This window comes from Anopheles gambiae, chromosome 3, assembly GCF_943734735.2.
Source record: "Anopheles gambiae chromosome 3, idAnoGambNW_F1_1, whole genome shotgun sequence".
Classification (NCBI taxonomy): domain Eukaryota; kingdom Metazoa; phylum Arthropoda; class Insecta; order Diptera; family Culicidae; genus Anopheles; species Anopheles gambiae.
In genome coordinates, this window is record NC_064602.1 from 24031294 (window position 1) to 24059122 (window position 27829).

Here is a 27829-nt window from a genome sequence, read left to right on the forward strand (position 1 = left end):
TAAAAAGGGGGAAAATAAGGGACTCCCTTCAACGATAATGACCTAATACGTAGGTTGACATAAAAAACCCACTTCTTGATCTCGCCAATAACAACGTATGAATAATTTGTTTATATGTTTCGGTCATGTTTATGTTGGCATAAAACAGAAAGCCATTTTAACATTAAACCGCATGCAATTCTACTCGATCGTTCTAATATTCAAGATGATCGACACAACAAGGTTGATCGATTTCCGTGTGCTTCACTTATCTACGGGTACGTTTTACGTAACTATCCTCCAATGCCCTACCAACGTCCGATACGGATTGCCACCCACAGTCAAGGGAGGTACATGAGCAACGTTAGCAAATTAGTAAGAAAATACTATGCAGTGCACATTACCCATTACGCTGTAGCTAATGTAGGGGGAGTGGAAAGGCAAATACAAAAAAAAGGCTGGATCGACTGTTTAGAGTATGATGGATTCGCTTGATGGCGTAATGGTCGTCGTGGCATCGATCGTCGGACTGGACGCAACTGAATGCAACGGGGCTCGCTCAGTGGGTGGTAAACGTGTGTGTGTGTGTGTGTGTGTGTGTGTGTGTGTGTGTGTGTGTGTGTGTGTGTGTGTGTGTGTGTGTGTGTGTGTGTGTGTGTGTGTGTGTGTGTGTGTGTGTGTGTGTGTGTGTGTGTGTGTGTGTGTGTGTATACTATGTATCGCTACGCTAATTTCCTGACCACCTGCTGCAAAACGCTGAACCGGCCTAATTGTAGCACGTAAGTGGCGCACACAGGACCGAAGACCAACGTCTTCTTCGTCGCTTACCACCGGCCCCGAAAGACCTTCACAGTCGACACGACGGTTTAGGAAATGGTAGGAGAATTGCGCGCGCGGATCCACCACCATCAAAAGATAAACACTCGTCGTCTATCGCCCGCCAGACTGACCTCTAAAGCTATCTTAATAGAAAGGGCGGAAGATGCTTACCGCCTTGCCACTGTTTCTAACTGACTACTTGCAGTAGAATGATCTGTTTATTAATGTTTGCGTTTAATGTCTTTTGCGTTCACTTTTGGTGAACGTAATCCGTACATTAATTGCTTTAATTGAACTTTAAAAGCGATTACGATAAACGTTGGATGTGTGTTTAATATTCAAATCCTTGTAGTTAGTTTTTTTTTATTATATATTATTATAGTTTAATAACAAGTAGGATATGTTTGTTCATTTACTAAGAAGTATACATTATTTTTGTAAATAACGTAAAGTTTTTTGGTATAGTAAAGGAATAATAGTAAAACATATTATCGAATTATATTTAAAAAAAAACACAGAAAAAAGCCATAAGTATTGAGAAAAATTACGACAACTTGGAAAAAGTAGTTAAAAATGGGTGATACCTTAATAATCAAAATAAATGATTAGTTTTTTAATTATAAAATATATTATATTTTATTATATTTTGTTATTATTATATTTTTTCATATTTTTTTAATTATATTTTGATTATAAAACAAACATCTGACAAACGATATAACATTCTATCAAATTGGAAAAGTAAGGTAAACAAAAGCTGAAGAAGAATAAGAATAATAATAATAATAATAATAATAATAATAATAATAAGAAAAACAAGAAGAAGAAGAAGAAGAAGAAGAAGAAGAAGGAGAAAGAAAAGCTAGAAAAAAAAACAAATAAAGTAAAGATGAAATGCAAATAACGAGCTAAAACAGATTTGTTATTCTATTTTGTTTTAACAGACAGAGAACAAACAATCAATATGATCCTACAAAAAGAGCAGAGGGAGAGTAGAGGACACAGCCCAACCACCACCTTACACAACAACAGACGTCCAACAAGATAAATACGATACCGGGACACGAAACGCACGCAGGCAGGCATGCAGGCAGCAGTGTGCGTCCGTTTTATTGCTGTCTAACGTTTTCTTGGCAAACATTTGCCTTCCATCTGCGTTCTGATAACAACGATTAGTCCCAACGAGCATATTTCAACTCCTCTCTCTGTCCATCTCTCTCTCTCTCTCTCTCTCTCTCTCTCTCTCTCTCTCTCTCTCTCTCTCTCTCTCTCTCTCTCTCTCTCTCTCTCTCTCTCTCTCTCCCTCTCTCTGACTCGAGTGCAATGTGCAGCAATCATATTTTTCCTTCCGTGCGCACCGGTCGCGCCCATTTCCCTTACCCATTCATCCGATCCATCCACACGCCCCATTTTTCAGCCCCACAAACGTCAATGATTTACAACCGCTTCGATTAGAATTAATTGTAACACACCAGAGCAGCGCGTCACGGTGGCGGCGGCGACGCTCGCACCCCGGTAGCAATTACTATCCGTGGTTCCGTGAGTGAATCGGGAGGAGTGGGGAGCAGCAGTAGCGACTACGGTGGAGCTTTCCCTTTCGAAAACGAAATCAACGGGCCCACCCGAATGGGGTGGCACAAAAAAAGTAAAAACCTAGCAAGCCTCCATTGCACATTGCCTTGGCAACATAGCACAGTGTGCACCTTGGATGCGAAACTGACGCTTCCGATCGGGGAAGCCAACCAGTCAGCAAGCCAGCCAGCCCCATTTGGAGAAAGCGTAGCCGAAAAACCATCATTAATACCACTTAGTTTTGGACCACTTTCGGTGTGTCGGTGCGCCGTGGGGCCATGGCAGCGGAAACCGGCCTAGGAAAGAGAAATATGTGGTCGTCATGCTACTTGGCCCGAGTGTCACTACGCGGAAAAGAGAAGTCAGTTTTGAGTTGCACAGCAGGCAAGCAGCAAACGAGGCCCCCGTTAATGAGTAATTTTTCACAACACAAAATCTATTATTTACGACACCGTAATAATTCCCTTTTCTTTTAACCGGCATGCCATAGACATAAACATAAAAGAGGGGAAAAGAAATAAGCGCATATAAAACAAAAGTTTCTTCTAAAAGGGCAGTGGACAGGGGGGACTTCATTTACTGGATCGGTTTCCCCCTTAAATCATGTGCACTTTTTCTTGCACAACACATTAATGATACGAAGGGACATTATATCAACTTCCGCAGGTATCGGGTACACTCTTCATTTAAAGGGGAATGGCATAAAAGCCACCGAAAATCGATAGATCATAAAGCCTGGGGGTGCGGCGTTGTGGTAAATATGATTATCCTATCTTCTTCTTCTTCTTTGCCTCAACACAACCGTTGTCGGTCAAAGGGGTCTCGGCCTGTACCCACTTGTGGCCTTGGCTTTCAGTGACTTTATGGATTAACCCCACCATAGCAGGATAGTCAGTCAAGTCCTATACGTATGGCGGCACGGTCCATTTGGGGCTTGAACCCATGACGGGCATGGTATTAACTCGTACGCGTTGACAACTGTACTACGAGACCGGCTTGATGATTACCCTATAGCAAGTGATTTTGATCTGACCTCCCGCAGTCCAGAGTAGTGATATACTGTATGGAGCGCATTCACGACTCCGAGATAGTCCGATTCCGACTCAGGCAAAATTAAACCACTAGATCCGCCCGGAGTCGGAGTTGTCTGGAGTAACCCGGAGTCGCCCGGAGTCGCGCGGAGTCGTTCGGAGTCGTTCGGAGTCGTTCGGAGTCGTTCGGAGTCGTCCGGAGTCGTTCGGAGTCGGAGTCATCCGGAGTCAGCAGGAGCCGTGTGGTGCTTGTGATCAGACATTTCCTTTCGTTGTGTTTTTTTTTGTCTTTCACTTTGCGCGTGTACTTCCTATACAAGCCGACCTCGGCCGAATCCAGACGACTCCGTCTGCAGCCGATTCTGGATGACTCCAGACGACTCCGGACAATTCTGAACGACTCCGAAAGACTCCAGACGACTTGGACTCCGCACGACTCCCGACGACTCCAAATCTGGACGACTCCGAACGACTCTGGGCGACTCCGGACGACTCCGGACGACTCCGGACGACTCCGGACGACTTCGGGCGACTTCGACTCCGGGCGATTCCGGACGACTCTGGGCGACTCCGGACGACTCCGGACGACTCCGGATGACTCCGGATGTCTCCGAACGACTCCGCACGACTCCCGACGACTCTGGACGACTCCGAACGACTCTGGACAACTCCAGACGACTTCGACTCCGGGCGATTCCGGACGACTCCGGATATTGTAGCGCGGACCTACCTTCCGGAGTCGATTCCGAATTTGTCGGAGTCGGATCGGAGTCGACTCCGGATTTTTGCCAACTTTACCCATCACCAGTCCACAGGCTTAGCTTTATTGGGACTATTTTGAAGATTACATTTGGCATTCGCAAGCACAGCAAGATTGTATCAAGCTGTTTTTGGTATTGCACAAAAAAAAAGAATTGTCTCTATCAGTGACATATGTTTCGTAATCGAAATTTGGGTTATCATGGGTTGCGTAGCAGGAGGAGTCCACAACATCCATAATCGAATCCCGAGTGCATCAGAAGAGTTGAGGGGAAAGATTGATTGACATCGCTTCCAAATACACTTTTGTGACACTTTTACAACCCTGGGAACATATTTTATCCCTTCTTCCAAATTTAATACCACTTTTCATTTCTTTTTTTTATTAAAACAAAAAAAACATACAAACATGCTCTCACATAAAAAGAAGCTTGTCACTCAAAGTCGACACACTAAAACAGCAATTAGTAAACACGGGCAACAGTAAACAAAGCCGGAAGGTGCAATCCGATGATACAGCCTGAACACTCTACACACCCCACCCATTTCTCTTATCGATTGATCAATATTCATTCATAACCTGTCACTCCAAATGATACCGGTGCCCCTGATAGCATCGGCACAAACCCCGTGAGATATACGTGCGACAAAACCGCCGCGAATGGTCTAGGGCGACGACGAAAGCACGCTTCTTCTATCCTTAACCTTGTCGTCAGTCAGTCGGTCGGTCGGTCGGTCGGTCGAGGCTACAGCCAAGAGATAAGAGAGTGTGTGTCGGGAGAGTGTCGCGCGCCGGAAGTGATCGCAAAATGAGCGAACATGGGACACGTTGGCGACACAGTTACAATTAAATCCACAGCCAGTGGGCCCTTTTTAATAAACTGAATAAACTCCTTATGAACTCTCTTCTCTTGGCCCTACAAACCATCACCTTCCGACTAGCTAAGCAGCGAGGTGGCAAGGGAGTTGTCGGTTGCCCAAATGGAACGGATTCTTCGGTTCGGTAGCAGCACACACCGTCTTTAGCTTCACAAATCCGGAAAAGATGAGCATTTTTCCCTCCTACGGCTTGCGGCGTCGTCGGCATAATATCAAAATATTAATAAACGTTCCACCTGAGGGATTTACAGAGCACACGTACTCCCCATAAGGGAAGAGAAACCTTAATCCCAGGTTTTCCACGCTGTTTCCCCCACCAAACAGTTCAGGTCGCAAGTTGGTCGGGATGGTCTTTGGTCCCTCCCGAAAATTTACCGCTGCTTTTGTGGAAGTTGGCACAATTGGGAGCCGTTCTGCCCACGGTGTCAATGACCCGCTCAGTTGTGTTTGCCGTTCAGTTTAGTAGCCCTCGCTCAATTCGCGACGCCCGAAGGGAGGGGTCGTCGGACTGGCGGTAAATGACGCACTTTTTTGCAAATGCTAATAAATTCAGCCCACCGCGAACAGCGTACTGGTTTGGCAAAGGTTCAATTTCATCTCACCCTCTAAGCACCATCGGAAGAGGAAGCACAAAAAAAGAGCCAGTGGTGCTCTCTACCTTCATCCATTTTGCAGCGCGGCGGTGGATCGATAACGAACGGTGGCTGTAGCTGGGGAGAGGTCCGGAAGTGGTCCGCAAAAAAAACAACGAAAAAGCAGGGAGGAAAGAAGAGGTTTATGTCGAACCAGCTGGTCGGATTGTTGGGACCGAGGAACCAAGAAGCATAATGTCACCTTCTGCTTCTTCTCCTGGCGGATGTGGTTACCGCCAGAACGGTGGCATCGATGGGGAGCAGAGGGAGGAAAACAATCTGTTAAATGGCCATGTTTATTTGTTTGTCCAATGGAAGAGCGAGAGAGATCGAGAGATACATTAAATCCCACCAGTGTAATGAAGGCATTATGGATCTTCTCCATGCGCTGGAGGAAGAGAAGAGCTCGAACCGGAACGGCAAAGAACGCAATATTTGTTTTACGAACGGTACCGCTTACCGTTTGCAGATAATTAGTTAAGTGTTGTAAAAATATTGAAGTAGCAAAAAAACACAATTTTTGGGCAATTAAACGGACTTTGAACATTAATCTCTCCGCAAGCATCCGAGATTTTGATGGGAGATTAAACATGCGCTCACACTTTTAATAGCATATTAATTTAAAGAAAAAAATCGCACACCAACAACAGTGCTATTCATACAAGCGAAGTGAGTGTTAACTCTTGGCGAATAAATCTCTTCTGTCCCTTGTCTGTCGGTCGATGCTACTAACGGCCATCAACAATTTACATAATAACGTCCAAACCCCCAAAACACGCTAAACCGTTCTCTACGAAAAACGGTGCCGTCATCGATACACACTTCCACATACTTGGTTGTGTGTGTGTGTAGGAACGGTTAACGGGCCGTTTACACGAACACATAATTTTAGAAAATCATTTTTATAAATGAAACACACACGTGATAAAGCAGGGGAGAAGGAGGAGTAATGACACAACGCACAGCTGTAACACACAACGACAAGGGTGGTCAATTCTTCTACCAGAGGGATTTATAGATAGAGCAGTGTGTCGTTCGCTCAGATTGATTATGACATTAAGAAAATATACACACACACACACACACACACAATCACTCGACGACATTTTAAACATTCCTTCAATTGTTTACACTGCTTGAACAGAGCCCATTTGGCATTAGAACGAAGCAAAGAAAGCGTTTGATCGTTTTGCAGGGTTCGTCTTCCTTTGGCGCTGATCGTCTTTGGCGCACAGAAGATCATCGCAATTGCACGTACGTACACCACTGTCACCGGACTACTGTGTGAGCTGCGAGTGTATAGCACACATAAAGTGTTCATACTAATTAACCAAAAATCGGGTTGTTCACACCGACCACACTGCATGATAGGTAGATAAAACATGCGTTAACATCGCGGCAGGATACGTTTCGTTTCGCCATCATACGATTGTTTATGCGACTGTGGCCCAGTACTGCTACTACCAGCACCACCATCACCACCGAAACGAAGTCTAATAGCGGCAGCGGTAAATTTATTATTTCATTATGGTTATATTCTAGGCCAAAAGCCGTAGAGCGCCGGGCTGGCCAATAAATGGAATGGAAGCCTCCCCTTTTGTGCTGTGTGACCGAGCAAAAATCAATTCGAATTAGAACCGGGAGCACTGGATGGCGCGCTGCTGCTGACCGCACCCGAGCCCCCCTAGGCGGGTCGTTTAGAGGTAAGGCAAGCACGGTGGTGCTATCTTGCGTCAAAGAATGGACCGAAAACATTTAACGACCCCTCGTCGGTTTGCTTTATGACTGAAACTCGGTCAAAGTTCAGCTATTTGGGGGGAGTCGTCCTGTGCGCGGCGGCGGCGGCGACGGTGGCGTTCTTGCGTTCACCGGAACTTCCATCATTGGCCATCCAGTGGTGCCGCGCGCTCATTCGTCACGGCACGTGCTGTGCGGAGAAGGCCAGAGGTACAGCAACTTTGTTTTGAAAGATTTCGAATAACTTTTTCTGTGCCAGACACAGGGACACAGAAGTCAAACTCATTCGCCAAGTGATTGGGGCATTTTTGATGGCCATTTAAGGAGAATGGCGCGAGAGAGAGAGAGAGAGAGAAAAAAACTCCAAATGCAGTATTGTATTATACAGCGCCTATGTAAAAAATAGCATAAAATCTTCATTTCTTAGCTCTCAAAAGTACAATTTAATGCTTATTTTATACGAAAATTGCATCTATGAAACGAATACCATGTACGTTATGCTGAACGATCCACAAGAGATCGACAAACATGGCATTACAATTGACTTCCCGCCGCCTGACATTGACATCGGCCACAACGCGAGGGTGCTGCTGCTGCTGCTGCTTGACATGAATATTTATTATTAGAACACTTCATCGCTTTCCACACTTCATACTTCATGTGACTCAGACAGTTTGGAATGTGATGGTCGCGGGAGACTGCCATTGGAAGAAAGAACTCAATAAGAATGGGCTGGAAAGCCGTGACGTCAGGTTGTGTGTCTGAAGCGATTTTACTATAAGCATCGTTTCCTACAAGATAAAACATACTTCCCTCATGCAATAGGAAATGGCCCATCCCATTCAGAAAAAAATGACACTTTCAAGCATTCACCGGGACATACATTTTGAAAGCCTTCTTCCTCCCGCCTATAATCATTACTGGGCAAGCCGCAATCGCAAGTGTCGCAAGTGTAATGGCTAAACGAGTCTCCAATTTCCCTTTCGTTCTTCCGAATGGGCAACTGAGACACTTCCTGGCCAACCAATAATCGAACATAAAAATCCCAGTTACTCTCTTTCTCTCACACTTGCTGGATCAGCCTGACCGATCGGCGTGTGTCGTTGGCAGATATCTCGAGACGTCTTCGCCAACGGGGACGGCAACGATTTCGCACCAAATACGGACAATAAAACCTCGCGAGACAGCGGCTTGCAAACCGGTTTGGTTTTGCATAACCAACAGCGCACGCCAAGCAGGAACGGACGAATTGGCCATCAAGGCTTCGAGTCAGCAAAGCGGGGAACTGTTTGTTTTGTACTTCTCACGCTGTGCGATCCTCCTCGTGGGGCTGATCCTTTGGGGATTTCTTTCTTCCTCATTCCCACGAAATGAACGCAACATGGAGGAGAGCGTTTGAAGGTATGACTCATCCATTTGAAGATTTATTTGTGGAAGGCTTGGGGACAGCACGTGTTTGGCGTTACGATATTGGCCGTCCACACCCACCGGAAGAAATCCATCGATGCCATTTGTCATAAGGCGAGCCCCGGGTTGGCCTACAACTTTGTTTTAAAAAGGTTTGAGGTTTGTAAAATAGACATTTCGCAAGGGATTTCACATGAAATTAAAGGATTTTACAATAAATAAATACAACTCATGAAACATAGCATGTTCAAATAGGATGCTTCTGCTGAAGAGTTTCACAATAATGTGGCCCATAATATTACAAAACCACCCAAAAAGATCCACCCAGTCGATCGACAGCAGAACTGTTTCTTTTAACATGATTTTGCTGTTGAAATGTTGATTGCTTCGGTATGTTAAATGAAGAATGACGTATAAAGCCGCGTACACTAAGAAACAAGTAACACAGCTAAAAAACACATTAACGGCTCGTCAGCATGAAGCAGAAGCTAGTAACACGGTTGACCTACATCATTAAGTCGAACAACACCGTTGCCGTACGTTACTGGAGCGAATTCATTGAAACGGCAGCCGAGCGCGTTGGAAACATTGCTGTTTTGAATGATGTAAAGCAACAAAAAGGAAGAAAAAAGTCTCCCGATTTGCGTGTCTAAAGCGCCTCCCCTACCAGCAAATGGTTTCACACACGACACATCGCAATCCGGACCGCCGCGTTCGTCATCACCGTCGGTTTTCACAGAATGTGCGGCGCACACAATCTCGGGCGGCCTTAGGATTGCCCACCACCCTCCTCTCATCAGCCCATCCTTACCGTGTGATGATTGTCCACCCGGTGCTTTACAAAAGTAGCTTAAGAACATTCGGCATAATTACACGTGCATCAAAGTAGGCCAGCAGCTGGAAAGTGTAGAAACTCCCTGTGGAGTTTCGCGTTCACAACCGTCACTGCACTCCTCTCTTCCTGCTTTCAATGTACAAGAGACCTCCCATTTTATCAACAACAAATTCGTATGGAGGGCGAAAACGGGTAAAGTTAGAAGCGCCACTCCCTGGGATGGCCAGCCAAGCATGGTGATGAAACGTGTGCGTAATAAAAATGAAATATTTTCACGTCAACGTTAGAGTCAAGCCCCAAGCCTAAACTCCAAAGGTGGTAAAGACGCGTGGCATTGTAGTGGCTACTACAATAACTGTAATCCATCTAGTTGCCACTGGCCAAACACTGTACACACGTGCACGTGGATCCATAGCAGCAAGCTAGCCAAACACGTAGCGCGTGCTTGTTTGTGCGCGCTACCTTTTTAAGCAGGAAAAGGAGATAAAATTGTGTGAGTGGCACAATTACCATATTCTTTTTCAACGGCGCTCCAAATTATGTACTACACTGTCAACAACACTGTTGTGTTGTGGGTTTTTATGCATGTCCATCGGCACGGATTTTATCACTAACCCTGTAAGCGCAATCGCCAGCGACGACCGGAGGGCTCATCTTGTGCTTGTCGAGACTTACAGATAAGCCTCATCATGCAAACAATGCTGCGTTGAAGGAGTCGCGCTCAACAACCGAATCGTGCTAGATCATAAAGGCTATGTGCAACCGCTGGGTAAAGAAGTGTGCTGGTGGCGCCTGGTAGAATGTGATGCATTATGATTTTCACAATACAAGTGTATAAAGGGACACCCTATAAAGCTGCAACAATCCCCTTTATTCTTATTTTTTAAAGAGATAAAAAGGGTGTTTTTTTTTGACAATATACTCTTTTTGTTTATGCCAGTTTGTACAGGCTTTCTTGGGCCTTAATAAAGGTGTCACGCAATCAAACACAGTCAAGTGCTTGCTGCGAAGTGTTGGGTTGAGATGGGAATCGGTCGCTTCTGGTCGTGCAGGAGCCGATGCCTCTAACGAGTAGATAATTGGGCCTGCATCGATCAGGCAAGAATAATGCACCTTTTATTCAGCCAACCGAAATCTGTCGAATAATGTTGGGTATACTTGATTCAGATTCATGAATCTGAATGAATCTTTGAAATGATTCAACGAATCTGAATCTCGGATGACAAGAATCATGAATCTTGAGATTCATGAATCTTTGAAGATACATTAATCTTTGAAGATTCATTAATCTCTGAAGATTCATGAATCTCATGATCTTGAGATTCATGAATCTCGAGATTCATGAATCCAAAATTTATGAATCTGAAGATTCATGTATCTTGAGATTCATGAATTTTGAGATTCATGATTCTTAAGATTCAGAGTCAAGATTCGACTCGTGATTCGAATGAATCTTAATCAAAGATTCATATGAATGAATCTTGTCAAAAGATTCATGAAACACAACACTAATGTCGAAGTCACGTTTATCAATTTTTGTATTTGGAGGTTCACCTTTCAGTGCGTTTCCTGAGATCGAATCGGATTGAATTATAATGCAATTATCCAGATTATTAAAACGGTTTAAAGGATTCCACAAAAAAAACAAAACCACCAACAATTAATGAACCAACAAAATATTTCACTTTATAAAGATTCTAACGATAATTTTTTTTAAATTTTTTAAGTATTTTATAATTTTGATGTATTACTTTTAAGTTATGTTGAATGGCTTGCACTTTATCCGTCGTTAAAATATTCTCGACTCTAAAAATATTGCCGGTTTCTTGTATTATTATGAAAATTCCGTAGGTTCTACCATCTTCTATGACGCTGTACCAAACTGTTGAACGTTAAGTTGGGCCGCAAAATGAGAGCATAAATCAACAAGAGCATTGACACCGGGCAAAACGTCCGTCGCCGGTGTAACAAATCACACAAACACACACACGCTCGTACCCTCTCTGATAGAACACACTAGCAGCAACAATCGAAACCGACATAAATACTGCTCCAATATTATCCAACCCCAACTCCCAACACGCTGACTGCTATTACTACTATATTGACTACTGTCACGAACATGTGGAAGGACTGAGAAGCCCAGCAGTAGAGTAGGAACCAAAACACACAAGCCACCGCAGACGCAGTGTAGATAATTGGACCCGAAAGCAATTGAGATCAACTGGTGAGGTCTGAAAAGGACGAGAAAAGATTCATTTTTGCCGCATAGCGATAGTTACAGACCGTGGCGCAATAGACCTTTCCCTCCGACGTGGCCGAGTAATTGTTGGCCATCGTGTCGTGTAACTTATTGCAGGATGGAAAATGACTGATGCGATTGTGATTGTGATTGAAGGGACTCAAGCAGAAAGCAACGTTGAAGCTACCTCTCGGACCAACAACACGATGAGAGAGTAGTACATATATCGAGCTTCAATAACCAAAATAGCGCACTGGCAAAACACCCGAACTGCGCCATCATCATCCACGGGCGACGTATTTGCGTAAATCGTGTAAAACATCAGTGCTGCGAATGCTTTCCGACAGAACCGGTGACATCTTTCATCAATCATCCATGAAACAGACACAGAGTCCAACTTTGCCTACATCGCGACTTGGCCGGCACCAAATGAACGACTTAGGCTTTCCCTATTTTCGTACGAGTTTTACTCCTCCACTTATGTGCAATACCGACGAACAGTCGTCCATCGTGGTGGAGCAAAAGTGGTTAAGATATTATTGAAAATGGAAACAGAAACAGAACCAACATTCAAAGCAATACTGAACACCGGCAACCAGTCGGCTCTCGGGTGCACGCACCGTTTGGCATAACCGTTTGGCAACGCTGGAACTGGAGAAAGTATTTCCACCCATAAAACATCCCTTTTTGACGGTCGAGGGGGCAGCAGCACCGATTGCAAATGATCGAGTGAATTTATTTAGGTTAGGCGGGGAGAAGGTTTGAGCATTTTCGATTTTGTTCCTTTTTTCACCGACTGAGTAAGGAGTAAGGCAAAGTGGTACAAGTCGCGTAATTAACAACGATTTATTTGCACGTTTTACACAGCCGGCAAAACAAAACAACTGAAGCTAAACTTTCGGTTCGAAGTGCAAAACAAATGTACTCGCTTTTTCTTTTCCTTTTAGAACAATTATTTATGGACACAACGAAACTGGGTGGTGGAGAACTTTGCAGAAAAGAAAAATATGCAAAAAAAACCTCCGCAATGCTCATTCAGATAAGCGCCAGTTGGCGCTTTTATATGTTCTTCTACTCTATCCCGGGGACAAAACCGGCAAACAATTACCGTACACACACACAAACAAAGTATGATAGCGATCAAGCTTTATCGTGCATTTGTGCTTGTCGTGGGTTGGCTACGTTCGTCCTACTGCAACTCGATGCTGTCAACAGATAAGACGTTTAGGTTAACGAGCTAACCCTGCTGCTGCTAAGGGCCAAGGTTGGCGTTCGGCTGGCCTCAGAGTAAAAAAAGGCCCCACAATGTATCATAATGGCCATTATTGTGGATTTGTTTGTGATTTAAATGGTCGCACGATCAGTTCAAGAGAAAAGTTGGCTTAGACGGCGCTCTGGCACCAATCGAACGAGACAAACAAACACGACTATGTTCGATAGGTGCTCTGACAGCTGTTCGATGTCTTATAGACATGTCATGTCTGTCTGTCTGTTTGTCACCTGTCTTTTCATCTTGAAAATTAAGCATTTTCATAGTTCAAATTCATATCCATCTACAGGGGGAAGATTCAACAAATAATTTATTACTACAGTATACACTCAATCACGTAGCCGGCCTCATAGTACAGTTGTCAACTTGTACGACTTACAGGGTTTTCGAGGGGATCTTATAGTGGTGGGACACTTCCTAAACTTTTTCCTGTTGGAAGTGAACTTCATATGTTGGAAATTCGACTCTATGGCACCCTTTTTGGCCAGGCTCGTTGGAAATTCCTATTGCATTTGTCCAACAAGGGGGCTAGAGAGTACAATTCCCATTACAATAAGATCATTTCATGTAAGAAAAAGTCAATAAAGTTTCCCACAGCTATGAGAACTCCTGGAAAACCCTGTAACAACATGCCCGCCATGGGTTCAAGCCCCAAATGGACCGTGCCGCCATACGTAGGACTTACTATCCTGCTATGGGGGGATCAATAAGTCGCTGAAAGCCAAGCCCACAAGTAGTGGTACAGGTGACCGAAAACGGTTGTTGAGCCAAAAAGAAGAAGAAGAAGAAGAAGATACACTCAGTAATCCACACTTGATTGAGTGCGGATTATCGAATGACGTTTTGACGTTATTAATATTAATTTTTTTAATCATAGTTCACTACTTTTGATCGAACACTGTTCACCTCGTGAAATTAGTTGTCAAAAGTGCGGATTATCGAGCGTGCGGATTACCAAGCGTATACTGTAATTCACATCAATAATAATATAAAAATCATTCAAATTTAAAATTGAAACATTAAAAAAAAACGTCCATGCCAAAACACATACAGTGCATACACATGCATTATGTACACGCAATAGTTTAATACGGTTCAAGCCTGTATATTTGATGTTAGAATTGATTGTGAAGCATTACTATAATTATTGATTATTTTAAATATTTTGCATGCAGTTTTAAGAAGAAAAAGAGACAAACTACGTAAGGAAACTTGAAAATGTCCCGAATTGAAATTATCTACTGTAGCTGTGAAGCGTTTGACAGCCAAGGTACTCACAGCACAGGTCAACAGGTCAACATCACAGACAGAATCAACTGACATGCTCAACTCGATGTTTGTCTTGTTTGTCTTGTTTGTGTCTGACAGTGCACCTCCATAAGATTATATGGGTTTGTTCGTGTCGGATGTCCTGTTCGATTGCTGCTAGAGCGCCGCCTTACGAAAATCATACATACACATCAAATCACGCACGTTTTCGTGTACTTATACCTCCTTTTTTCCTTTATCACTCTCTCTGTGTGTGGTGTGGCGGCAAGAGAAAAGATATTCATTGAAATGTGTACACCGTCGTATCACATAAGAAGCCCCGCCTGCCAATGATATTTATAACGCATTCATTTGCACTTTACAATTTTAAGCAATTGCTCTGTCCACTTTTACGCATCAATCGGCTCCGAATGAATATCGGCGAAAGTGCGGCGGCAATGAAGGTGAAAGGAATCGTTTAATGACACCTAAAATTATCCAGCCGTTGTGCCCCTTTTTTGTGTCTTCTACATTTCACTTTTGAGACGTCGCGTGTGCATGCAGCTTCGTTTTGGGGGCATGATTTCGTTTCCAATATCGAGGCGGCCACAGGTTTTTAACAGGTTTAATTTATGCCACACAGACGGTTGTAAAGTTGCTGTGTTCAATGGCAATTTAAGCATAACGGGGGTGTAAGTTGTATGATGCGTCGAAGGATGGGGTGAAAATAAATGCAATTAATGGTGGCATTTTATGTTTCGTTTAAGGAATTTACAAGAAGAAGGAGCACAAGGGACCGATTAAGAATTGAACATACATGATTCCATGATTTCTTATCGATTGACTTTCATTTAAAATAGGATAAGATGTGAAAGCTAAACCTTTTTGTCTCAATTCTGGCTTAGAATCACAACAACTCATTCAAAAAACACTTAAAACAGCGATGAGGACAAGCTTGTATGCCTAAAATGTACAAGTGTTGCAATTAATTTTAATTATTTGTTTTGAATTATATTTAAAAAAAAAGTCAAGCACGAACAACACCAAACCCAACCATCCCTCCTAAAGGTCATCTAATCTCGTACCCATCTTAAGCACCGGCTGACGGCGGGCTCCACACAAACGCCTTGGCACGCCCATTAACCCACTAAGCTACCGGGTAAGATAGGTAGTAAAGGAAACGAAATACTTCGGCTCGCCGTTCGAGTGCTGTACAACAAATCAATCCGCCAAAAGCCACCTCCCCTCGGGCGGCCAGATGCCAAACCTCTTTTTCCGGCCACACTCTTGGATCCACACCCGTTCAGAAGTACCGCGGGTAGATAAGCCGCCCAAGGGAGTAGAGATGACGATGTAGTGGCATAGCTCCTTTTCCTGCGTTTTATAGGTCACCAGAACACACACATGTTACTATTTCCAGCACTGTCCCTATAAATAAAAGGTGTTGTTTTTGCTCGTTTTTCCTTCTGGAAACTCACAACGCAGAGCGACACATCGTGTAGGAAAGATTTCATTTCATGTGGACTGTCACCAAACACATGCGCAGCGCAGCGGCGCACCGTCGTAAGAAGCGCAATATTCAATGAAAAGACAATCATGTGCAATCATTAGGCACACTTCGGTGAGCAGCAGGCAAGCAAGTGGGTGGAAGAGGCCGCGCGAAGTGCACGGAAGCGGCTATTGAATTGCTGCTGTTTGTACAATGTGTACCCAATAGAGCGAACACGATCGGTGGAAGGAACAGCGTCGTCTGGAACGATCGGTCGATCTTGCTAGAATGTAGCAGCGCTGGGCGGAAGTAACACAAATGCAGTTTGAACGTCAATTGTGTATGTTATATCATTACAAATAAATTCAAAATTAACACAAAAAATGTGTTCCAATTTCAAATTTAGTCTTACAGAGTTTTCCAGGGGTTCTCATAGTTGTCGGCCACTTCCTTGACTCTTTCTTATTGGAAGTGAATTGTGGGAATTGGACTCTACGGCACCTTATTTGGTCAGGCTCCTTGGAAATTCCTATTGGATTTGTCCCACAATCGTGCCATAGAGTCCGATTCCCAATACATTAAGTTCATTTCACTTAAGAAGGAGTCAATTAAGTGTCCCACAGGTATGAGAACTGCTGGAATACCCTGTATGCCATTTACATGTTCCGGTTCCGGAAATCGAAGACAATATTAAACGAGCATAACGGACAATTTGAAGCAGAATTTCAACGCCTTCTTCGATCGCACAACTAAAACCTGTCAAAATGGTGTCAAATTCAAAAGGTGAGTTACAGGGTTTTCCAGGAGTTCTCATAGCTGAGGGACACTTTATTGACTCCTTCTTACGTGAAATGAACTTAATGTAATGAGAATTGTACTCTATAGCATCCTGTTGGACAAATCCAATTGGAATTTGGGTGAAAAAGAAAAAGGGTGCCGAAGAGTCCAATTTTCATCATATGAAGTTCACTTCCGATAAAAAGAGTCCAGGACTATGAGAACGCCTATCCTGTAAGAAAAGCTGTTAAAATAGCTAGCAAAAAGTACGTTAAAGAAGGCTAGTCAACATTGAAATATGTACACTAAAGATGAACGACATATTGTTATTGGTTTAAAATGCTCACTCCACCACAGAAATGCCCCATAATGGTGTGATTTTAGCCCAGAGTCCATTCGTCACAATAAGCCGCTGCTGGTGTGTCTCGCCTTTCGCAATGGCTTTTTCCAACCGCGCTTCTCATAAATCTTTAGACGAACCCACATTAGAGAATGTGGACCATAAATATCAACTAAGGCTTGCTCCCGCTCTCGCTCTTGCATGCTTCTCATCGTTTAAATATTTTTCCACGCTTCCTTACCCTGGCTGGCTTCCCGAGGTAAGATGGGAAGTTTAGACAGCTTCACACTCGCACCACACCACTCCACTCTGCCGATCAGAGCTCAGCCAGTTCAGTGCTAATCGCTCGCATCGTTATGAGTTGACTCGACATGCCTCGTGGAGCTGTTGGATGGATTTCTAATGTAATAATTAGTCTACCGACCGTGCGTGCAGGGAAGCAGCAGTAGCAGCATGCGTTCCAGTTGTTGATGGGGCAATATCTTCGCAACGTTGGACGCAGTTTAAACAATACCATGTATCTTCATCACGCCCCGAAAACCGGAAGAAGCTGCTGAGATGCTGTACACACACACGGAGTGTTTTAAACAAAATCGATCCCGTGCTCTAACTACATGGAAAAAGGGAATACGTCCAACATGCGGCGGAGAATGAAAAGCAGCAGTTCCTTTTGCACTTTCGGAAGACAGCGGAATGGGAGGCGGCAACAGTAAGTCTAACATCTGCTAAAGGCAAGTGGTGCCCGACCAGTCGACAAATGGTAGAGGAGGGGAAAATGCTTCTACAGGGAGCTGTGCCCGTAGGGAAGGAGTCATGCGTACACACACCGTCACAATTCGTAGACGCATTCCCCACCCCGCGGTTCATTTTTAGAATCTCCTTGACATCGACACTTGGAAGACGCTGATGTCGCCGACCGGCATCATGGTGCGTCGTCGTCGGGTTCGGCTTCTCCAATGCCAAATAGGGTGGAGCACAATACACCCGCCCCGCCACAGTTGCCACAGTGCGCACACCGCACGGAGGGTGACTTTTTGTTACAGTTAGTGGCGCGCGTGCTTTGTTTTTCCTTTTGCGCGAAAGTGTGTGCGTTCTAAATTCCAATGTTGCAATCGGGCACGACGGGGAGAGACAGGCGCAAAGTGGGAACAACATACCACCACCGGGCGGGATGGTGGTTTAGCTCAATGAAAATATTTAAAATCACACACACATACATCGCTACTTTCGCATCCACATGCCGGATATCCGGTCGTGCGCGCGTGTGTGTGTGTTTGAGGGGAGAATGAAGCAGAAAAAAATGTAGTTGGGCTTCCTGACCGGGACGGACAGCAGCATAACGCACAGGTTGAACACGTAGGAAAGTGCCGCTGTGTGTGTGTGTGTGTGTGTGCGTGGCTGCGAAAACAGTTCGATGGATTGGATGTGGCTTGCAAATTGGGCACACAAATGTGGTCAGCGCAACTTTCTTTTTTCTCCACACTCCATTCCACGCACTGCACACACTGCGAAAAGAAACACAATTTTGGCCTTTCATAAGACGACGAACCGACATCATCAGCAACAACAAAAAAGCCTTTCTATTTCTGTTGTTGCTAAATGTGGCGTGGCGTTTTGGCACTACAATAAGGACGACCCGCACAAACACACACACACGCACAGTGAACTTAAGAACAATTTTGCATTTTGTTTTTTTTTCTAATTTTCAAGCCAAATGTCATTCGGACGAGTGAGCAAAATTCAAGTCCAATCTTTTGAAATAAGAAACCTTTTCGGTACGGTAGGGGACGCAAGTTTGCTTACGGTGCATTTTGCGAACTTAGTGATGGATGCTCGGAATCGGACCTACCCGATTCCGATACCGTGGTTAGAATCAATTTCGGAGCCGGTTCCGATGCTCGAAGCGATCCCGATTCCGGGACTAACTTCAGATCCCATTCTGAATTTGACTCTGAATCTGGAATCGTATCCGGAATCGGAATCGGCTTCGGAATCGGAATCGGCTTCGGAATCGGAATCGGCTTCGGAATCGGAATCGGAATCGGAATCGGATTCGTCCTGGGAATAACAATTCGCTCCGGAAACGGAATTAAAATTGATTCCACAGTTGGAATTAGCTCCAGAATGAGAATCATTTAAATAACAAGTTTCAGAAGCGAAATCAGTAGGAGAATCTCCATAAGAATGGATCGTTTTCAAGCAAATTTGAATTGTTTGAGGCTTATCAATTCGTATTACCATTGGGCCCAAACGCCTATTCTTATGGAGTTTCTGAAACTGACTTTGATTTCGAACCCGATTCTGATTCCGGAGCCGATTCCAATTTCGGACATGATTCCGACTCCGGAATCGATTCAAATTCCGGAACAGATTCTGATTCCGTTGCCGGTTCCGGAACAAATTGCGATTTTCCAGGACGCTTCCAATTCCGGACCCGATTCAGGAGCCGATTCCGATTCCTGAGCCGATTCCGATTCCCGAGCCGATTCCGGAAACTGATTCCGGACCAGCTATCAGGAAACGATTCCAGTAAACTTCATTTTTCCCACCACTATAGCGAATAAAAAAAATCCCCCACTTCTCCCTTCCACAACAACAAAAACAACCCCCCCCCCCCCCCTTCACCACCCCTTATGAACGAAGCATAAATCCAGCCATCTTTGATGCAGGAGAGTAAAAAAGGGATTTTTAAAACACAAAAAGGATTGCGTGTTATCGCTTTTTGTTTAAAAAAGCATCACAGCAACCCAGGAGAGTTATTTTACTATTCCACCTGGCCAGGGCATGGTGGGCACGAGAGAAGAACAAGAAGGAAAGAACAACGAAGATTCGATGCGCGCACATGCTCTTGACACTGGCACTGGCGGGGGGGGGGGGCGGCATATCGAGCACGAGATTTGTTTTAACAGCTCAGCCCGCAAAACGCTCTCGCTCTTACTTCACGCTTCGTCCTCCTCGTCACCACAGAAGGGTGTGCTGCCTCGAGGTTGCGCTTCCTCGATTCCGCCCACTCTAGGCGGTGCTCTGCTTTATCATTTCCTTTATGTGATTTTTGCCAAGCCAAGTGAAGTAAAAGCGGCAAAGTTTATGAGAGGAAGGGCGCCTTTTCTCTTTTTTTTTTACAATCAGCATCGTAAACATTGTACGCGCGTACACACACACACACGCACGCACACACAAAACAGTGAGACACAGAAAGCGGAAGATGAGGAGGCCTTGAAGTGCACATGCGGGCAAGAAAATGGATTTCCGTCTGTCGCGCTTCTAACAGCTTCCCCATTTTAGCACCTTCTTTTAGAGGAAATCCACATCCTGCCCCACATGTTTGCAGCCGGTTGAGCAAATAAAGCCCAAAAAAAACTGTTCTTTATTCGCTAAAACAAAGCGGCAAATGTTGCTTACCTGTTTCTTTTTTGTGTAGGGCAATTGAGTGTGTGTATGCGTGTAATTAATAATGCAATACCGACGACGACAACGTCAATTGCCGTCGCAAACGCCCTACACGTATGTTGGGGAGTTGATGCTGCTGCTGGTGCTGTTGCTGTTACTATTGCTACCACTGCCTCCCGCTTTTACTGCTACAGCAGACACATTAAAACGGTAACGGTACACACGCGAAACACTTGATCGAACACACCACCGCACACATGCACACATACACATACACACACACTCACACAGCCACTGTGCGTTTTCTCTTGCAACAATTTCTCTCCGGCCTATTATTTCCGGCCGCGGATTCTAGACACCGAAACGCACAGGTGGGCCGCCGCCGAACGGGAAAACAGAACGGGATACACACACATACACAGCACACATACACAGGCACACACACACACGCAGTGCTCAGCGCAAACTTAGGAGAGCATTTTTTGCTGCTTTCTTTTTCCGGCAACGCACACAACAACACTGCACTGAACACGGGCCCGATTTACACAGCCAATGCACATGCACGCAGCATTAAACACTTTTTTGCACGAATTTTTAAGCAGGTTTAGTAGAAAAAAAAAAGGATTACTCTTCCTGCACTGTACCGAAACGAAAAACAGGGAGCTGCAGGTAGTGGAACAGGAAGGGCTGCTGATGGCCCCGTCACAAGTGGCCACTTTCTGTTGGCGATACCGTGGCGTGGCGCGGCTAGGGCTGGGCTGCCAATCCGTTGCTCGTCGGTGGGATGTGAGACGTTGCTGGGGGTAGCGGTGGTGATGATGATGATGATGATGTTGCAGCTCAGTACATTGCGGTTCGCGACGGAGACGGACACACGGGAAACACACACTACAACAGCACGGTTGGGAAATGCATTGTTTTCGGAGCGGTACTAGGGAGCAGCGAACCTTTCTCACTGGAGCAATAGATCCCACCGTTCGACCGGAATGGAGCTGCAGCAACAATGGGACTTTGCCAATGGGGTGTGTGTGTTTGAGCTGGTGCGTGCGGTTGCGAGGTTGGATCACCTGGGCTGGACCATATTGACAGCAGCTGTCACGAACGTTTCGCGACGCCATGATTGGAGCTGTGTGAAGTGACAGCAAAACGATAAGTTTGAAAGTTGGGGTAAAAATGGAAAATAAGAATGAGAAATTATGGGTAATTTTTTATCGTGCGGCAGCATACGAAAATAGTTGTTGGACAAACCTTACTGTGGAATAATGTTGTTATCATTGCTAGATTACTGCTCATAAAATTGAAAATGACTCGAAGCCTTCTAATCTACAGTTTAAAATTAAGTAATTGAACGCTTTTCATGCGTTTTATTGAACGAATAATAGTCAATGGTGTTGATAAGCGTGTATCTGACCATATGACCAATCTTATAAATATTTGCTCGGAAAGCTAGAAGGGTATATAGGCCATGTTTAGAAGAAGCTAGGCGAAACACATTGCAAGAAAAGGACATCAATATAATGATGAATTATAAAACGCCATCTATTGATCAAACCAGTTAAGCTATGAGGCTTTCGTTTTTTTACGGAAAAAAACTTTTTTTTACTTTTCAACGGAAAAGCACCGGTTTAGATGGTAAACTAAAATTTCAGAAAAAAAACTCTAAAATGAGAGAAAATACAATGGAGCACCGTTTATGCGGGTACCTTTTATCCGGTTGTCCGTTTATCCGTGATGTTAAGAAATGACAGTTCAATACACAGTTGACATTGCATTTTCAGGAGGATATTTGAAAAAGCTCTCGAAAAAGCTAACTCTTTAATTCATAGCAAATTTTAAATGTTCTCATTAGAAAACCATGAAACTAATAAAAACTGATTTATTTTTTTTATAAAAAATACGATAATTTTTTTTTAAAATCAGGATTTGGTGATAAAATATATGATTTGGCTCATTATTTGTGTTATTCGCATATCCAGACGAGATCAAGTCCAGAGAAGCCCGTATAAACGGCATTCCAATGTAAATAAATCAAATTTTTTGTATGCAGAAAATTTCCATCTAAAAATCGCAAATTCAATACAGATTGCTCCCGCGATATGCTAATAATGCGAACGAGAAGAAAGCACGTATATCGATGTACAGGCGGTCCCCGAGATACACGGTACCTCTTATACGCGGATTCGGAGATACGCGGTTTTCCAAATCTGACAGTTCTTTGAGCAAATTGTACTGATTTGACACATCCATTGTGAAATACCAAATAATTTCCGTATTGATCGAATGTAAAATACCATTTCAAATGGTTTAAAACTGTGCAATTCATTAGAAACATATCAAATAATTAATTTGGTGGCTAAAACCACCCCCTACTTGCAAAATTGCACGAAAATTAGTGATATTTTGGCTGGAAATCACAAGATTCGACATACGCGGAAATTCGAGATACGCGGTATTTTGCGGCCGATTTTGGTCCCCATTAACCGTGTATCTCGGGGACCGCCTGTATATCTAATTTAACGGTTTCTAGCCCAAAAATTGCTACTTTTTTATAATTTGACTTTGCTTTACGTGGATGATTTGACCATGAAATTCATTTCATATGCTGTAGATTATGACATTAACAATTTTGTATCTTTTTGTACCAATTTGCTCAAAGAACTGTCAAATTAATAAAAAAAAAGCATATCTGTAGTTCAGAGACAATCGAAGCTTACCTAGCGAAAGCAGACTTTATGAAAGTTTGGACAAATTGTTGCCCTTTGAGTCAAACATCCACTTTTTACAAAAAAAAAGCGCTTTCAACGAGTCCGTCTTCCAATGGAAGTTCCCTTTTATAATTCTACTTCCCTTTTTATCTGACAAACAGAAGCTCAGAACATGGCTACCAGTGGCACCGATGGCCCAACCTCTCACTACCTGTCATTCGTTGTTTTTCGTAGCTTTTTCACGCGAAGAGACGACGTTTTCTTACGCTCGGGCCACCGAAAACCGCGTTTTTCGCACGTTTCCGCAAAATATAGTGAAATTTACCGCATCTCTATAAGAAATACTCATCCTCATCGAGTGAATGTCACTAGTGCCGATCCGGTAGCGAACGTTTCAACGCCTTTCTTCGTGCGGTGCGGATTCTTGGCCTAGGGTTTGGGCAAACACACCACAGCAAACACAGACAGAACGCGCCGCTTGCTGCCCCGAGCGGACCGAGTGCAAAGCTGCGATCTTGCAAATAAAGGAAAAGGGTTGCCGCCGTTCGCAGTTTTCTGCTTCATTTCGCACTGGCCTAAAGATGAACGTCGAGGAGGAGGTGTTTCGTATTCAGAAAAAGCTGGGCAAAATGACTTCCCTGTCGGACGGATCGGTAAGAAGCGCGCTTGTGTGTGCGTGTATGTGTGTATGTGTGTGGGCGCATATTGTTCTTAGGGTGGGCAAAGGGGAGGTGAACAAAAATCTATGCTTTCCTTCTCTCTTCCGTAGAATGATGATGCTTCTTTATGCGATATTTTGCAAGCTCAGAAACTGGCAAGCGCGGAATACAGTTTTACATTGGAGGAAGAAAAGCCCTGTTTGAATATCGTGATGGGAAATAATAATCATGATGAAGACCCTATCCCCGCAGTGTGCATCTCATTTCCCGCTTTGTTGGTCGGAAATGTAAAACGCTTTCCATGCCTCACTGGAAAGGGCGATGAAAAACAAGCTGTTGTTTGGCCGATTATACGTATAGAAGCTTTTTACACCCCTTGCCGGTACAGTTCAACCGAGCACTATATTGCCCCCAGGGAGTTCCGCCTCGGTGGCTTTGGAAATTGTGGTCTGATATTATTTTTTAATGTACTAGAAATGTTGAAAATCATATTTCATTCCCTATATTGGGGCTCAATATTGTCAGCTTCTGTGAGAGATTTTGCACAACGTTTGGCCTTCTCTCGTTCAACAATACCGTACCGTCGCGGCTATTTTGTCGAATCGCCATACGCTTTGCGTAATCTTTGCCAAACTCTGCGTTGAGTCGGCGAGATGCTTCGCCTGACCCACACACAGCCACGGGGTGTGAAGTGTGCTTCACGAACCGCCTAAACACAGTGGCGATGTGTGAGATTTTGGTGTGTTTGCAATCCGCCCTATGCGAGCGCGCGCGCGAAAAATACGCCCCGTGTGGTGTGTGCTGGTTTAGCAAAGCTCCAACGCTAAAATGCTCTTCGCTTGAAGTCGATAGCTTCACTGCCCGGACGGGGCCCGCTCCTCAATCGATTGCCCGTGCCCGTAGTTGTGTGCCACTTTAATCGGGTTTGTCGTGTGTGAGCGTGTGTGGCAGCGAGAAAAATATGCTCCTCCACACAACAGGGGCAGGGAAGCTGCGCTGTGCTGTGTTCTAGTTGGCAAACGCGATGGGCTGGGCGGATCGGATTGCTCGCCATCGTCAAGCTGTGCTCTCCCAAAGCAGCTTGGTTCGGGTGAGCCGGCATAAAAACGCGCGCGCGCACGCGCACACACACACACCCTGCCGTCGTACGCACTCGTGGGGTGAAAAATGAGAAGCGAGAAGAAGCGGGTAACGCTCACATCGTAGCAAACGCTGCTCTTGAGAAAGAGTGAACCGAGAGAGTAACCGGTTTTGCATCCAAAACAAAACACAACACCCAAACAAATAAGATACACGCACACATACACACAGACACATTCGCCGTACAACGAATGCATCCAGTTGCAGTAGGCGGGGTGGATCGAAAAGGGTTCGAATGAGCGAAGCGTCCCTCTTTGTTTAAAATAGCGTTAAAATAACACTAATAGGCGTTATTTTTCTACCATTTTAGGGCCAAGAGCAGGCACTCGATTTGCTGCGCGAGCTCCAGCGGTTAAACATCGACCTGGATATACTGACGAAAACGCGCATCGGCATGACGGTGAACGAGCTGCGCAAGTGCAGCAAGGACGATGAGGTGATCAGCCTGGCCAAGTCGCTGATCAAGAGCTGGAAGCGCTTCCTGGCCGGCACGCCACCGTCGAAGGACGGCTCGAAGGATGCGTCCAAGTCGTCCAGCAAGGCGAGCAGCAAATCGAGCAGCAAATCGTCCGACAGTGCCAACGCCGGATCGGGCGGCGCTGGCGGTGGCACCGGCGGTGACAAAGCGAACAGCGGCAGCGGCGGCGCCGGCGGTGGTGGTACCGGCGGTGGCAACAAAAAGGACTACGAGCGGGAGAAGGAAAGCAGCAAATCGAAGGCTCCCCCGTCGAGCGGCATGTCGTCGCAGTCGAGCAACACGACCGATGCGGTGCGGCTGAAGTGCCGCGAGATGCTGGCGAACGCGCTGCGCGTCGACGGCGAACCGCCGGAGGGCTGCCAAACGCCGGAAGAGCTCGGGGAGGAGCTGGAGGAGGCCATCTTTGTGGAGTTTAAAAACACGGACATGCGGTACAAAAATCGTGTCCGGTCGCGGGTCGCCAACTTGAAGGACCCGAAGAACCCGAGCTTGCGGGCGAACTTTGTGAGCGGCGCCATCACGGCCCAGCGGCTGGCCAAGATGACGTCGGAGGAGATGGCGAGCGACGAGATGAAGCATCTGCGCGATCGGTTCGTGAAGGAGGCGATCAACGACGCGCAGCTGGCGACGGTGCAGGGCACCAAGACGGATCTGCTCAAGTGCGGCAAGTGCAAGAAGCGCAACTGCACGTACAACCAGCTGCAGACGCGAAGCGCTGACGAACCGATGACCACGTTCGTGATGTGCAACGAGTGTGGCCACCGTTGGAAGTTCTGCTAAAACAAAAACAAAACAAACAAACAAAAACCAACAGGTTCGTTCGATGTGTTGTGCGCGCGCGAGATGTGTTCGATTCATGTCTCTTGCTCGAGATCTATGGTTTCCATTCATTCGCAAACGGGAGCGGCGTTTGTTGTGTGGAATGTGGAAGACACTGTCTTTTGTCTTTTTGCAATGATCGTAACGAAATGGACGATGATTGTGGTAACCTTCACCAGATAACGTGTTCTGGTAGGAGGTTCGGGGTTTTAACTAAAACATACTGGCAAACTAGCCAACGTTACTGTGCATACCAGCAAATGGCCCCAATGCGGTGGGCATACATAGCAGGCAAAAGCTTACGCCATTGTGGGTTGTACGGACGCTTCACGTCGATCTTTGCAATAATTCATTTAATCAACAAATTCGGCAGCGCTTCGATTGAGTAAGCTGGCCGTTTGTGTAAACCCAATTGGCTCACTCTTTTACATTTATTAAGTTTACTTGTTTTTTCTTTCTGAAATTATAAATAATAGCCCAATCTTTGCTATCAATTTTAGATTCTAAACATCCCAAACCCACGGATAAGCATATGGACGATAAAGATGTACGTTCGTATAATTTCTCTTGAATGCAGGAAAACGAATGGGGAAAAAATCAATTATTCACTGTCGGCGGCACTAACATAGAAGCTAACGGATTGTAAATGTGTGAAGCGATCCTGTGCCGAGTGAAAATGAATCCGGTTTTAAAAAGAAAAACAAACAAAATTTACAAACGTTTCGTCGTACGCAGAAAGCGTACAAACCGTACAAACAGAACATAACATACACATAACCATCATTAACATTACAAAGGATCATTAACAATAGTCGATAGAAAAAAAAACTCCAACAATACAAAACAGCAGACAAAACGGCGTACGCAAAGGCTGGTTAGCGATCTCAGAGGTAACAATTGCACCCGCCAACATCGGCCCCTCCAACGATGCGGCGGGTGTAAATTCAATCCGGCTAACCGTCCTGCCGTCGCGCTCTACTATACGATAATGATGGCGGGATCACTACAAGGATCACCACACCAAGATTGGTTAGGTTAGGAAAACGGGGGGAATATGTTGTGGCATGTGTGAGGGACCGAGCAGGGACGACGATTGCTGCTCACACCGCGCTACTGCTATTTAGCGAGATTTGTAGGGAATGTAGCAAAGCGAAGGAAAATATAACTGTAACTGTAAATAAGTAAACGGTAATAATGTTTGCGTCACGTTATGTGCTGCGATAAAGCAACAAAAAGAGAAGAAAAAACAACCCCCGGCATGCAGAGTGAGGTGTAGTTTCGTACGTTTGCGTGTGTGTTGTAACAGGTAATCAACTGGAAACGGAAGTTTCACTGTTTTGCATCCCATGCCCCCCCCCCCCCCCCCCCATGGTAAGGGGGTTTGGGCCATTGATCCGAACGTAGACAATCCAAAAGCCCCCGCAGAAACCACCAAGGAAGCATGGAAATAATGTTTAAGTGTAGTAGGACATTACAGCAATGTAATTGGCTTTAATTTACGCGTTCGTTTAGTTCCTTTTTTTTGCAATAGAAATAAACAATTGCTGTAACAATGGAGTGGGTAGAATTTGTTCTAAATTTTATCTTAATTTGTTCAAAATTTCGCTTTGTTAATTAATGTT

The 27829-nt window shown here is 44.9% G+C and overlaps 2 protein-coding genes across 5 annotated transcripts in view; one reads left to right on the forward strand and one right to left on the reverse strand.

Moving 5' to 3' along the window:
* The window catches only part of LOC1279992 (serine/threonine-protein kinase GL21140), a 30921-nt gene extending 9473 nt beyond the window's left edge, over nt 1-21448 (reverse strand). For 2 of the 4 annotated variants that reach the window (XM_061657510.1, XM_061657509.1), the window contains exon 1: nt 20419-21447. The gene's annotated coding sequence lies outside the window, so the exon portion shown is untranslated. Of the gene's footprint in view, nt 1-20418 lie in introns of all 4 variants that reach the window. The other 2 variants (XM_061657507.1, XM_061657508.1) reach the window with 2 other exon arrangements.
* Nucleotides 21449-23288: 1840 nt separating this feature from the next.
* Nucleotides 23289-27764, forward strand: LOC1279994 (transcription elongation factor S-II). The gene is made up of 2 exons (XM_061660058.1): nt 23289-23764; nt 25221-27764. The coding sequence occupies exons 1-2, from the start codon at nt 23693-23695 to the stop codon at nt 26166-26168; spliced, it is 1020 nt and encodes a 339-aa protein (XP_061516042.1). The 5' UTR covers nt 23289-23692; the 3' UTR covers nt 26169-27764.
* Nucleotides 27765-27829: the final 65 nt, after the last annotated feature.

Coding starts and splice junctions, on each gene's coding strand:
- LOC1279994 (XM_061660058.1), top strand. CDS start 23,693: ATGAACGTCGAGGAGGAGGTGTTTCGTATTCAGAAAAAGCTGGGCAAA. Junction 23,765..25,220: donor CTTCCCTGTCGGACGGATCG/GTAAGAAGCGCG, acceptor CTACCATTTTAG/GGCCAAGAGCAGGCACTCGA.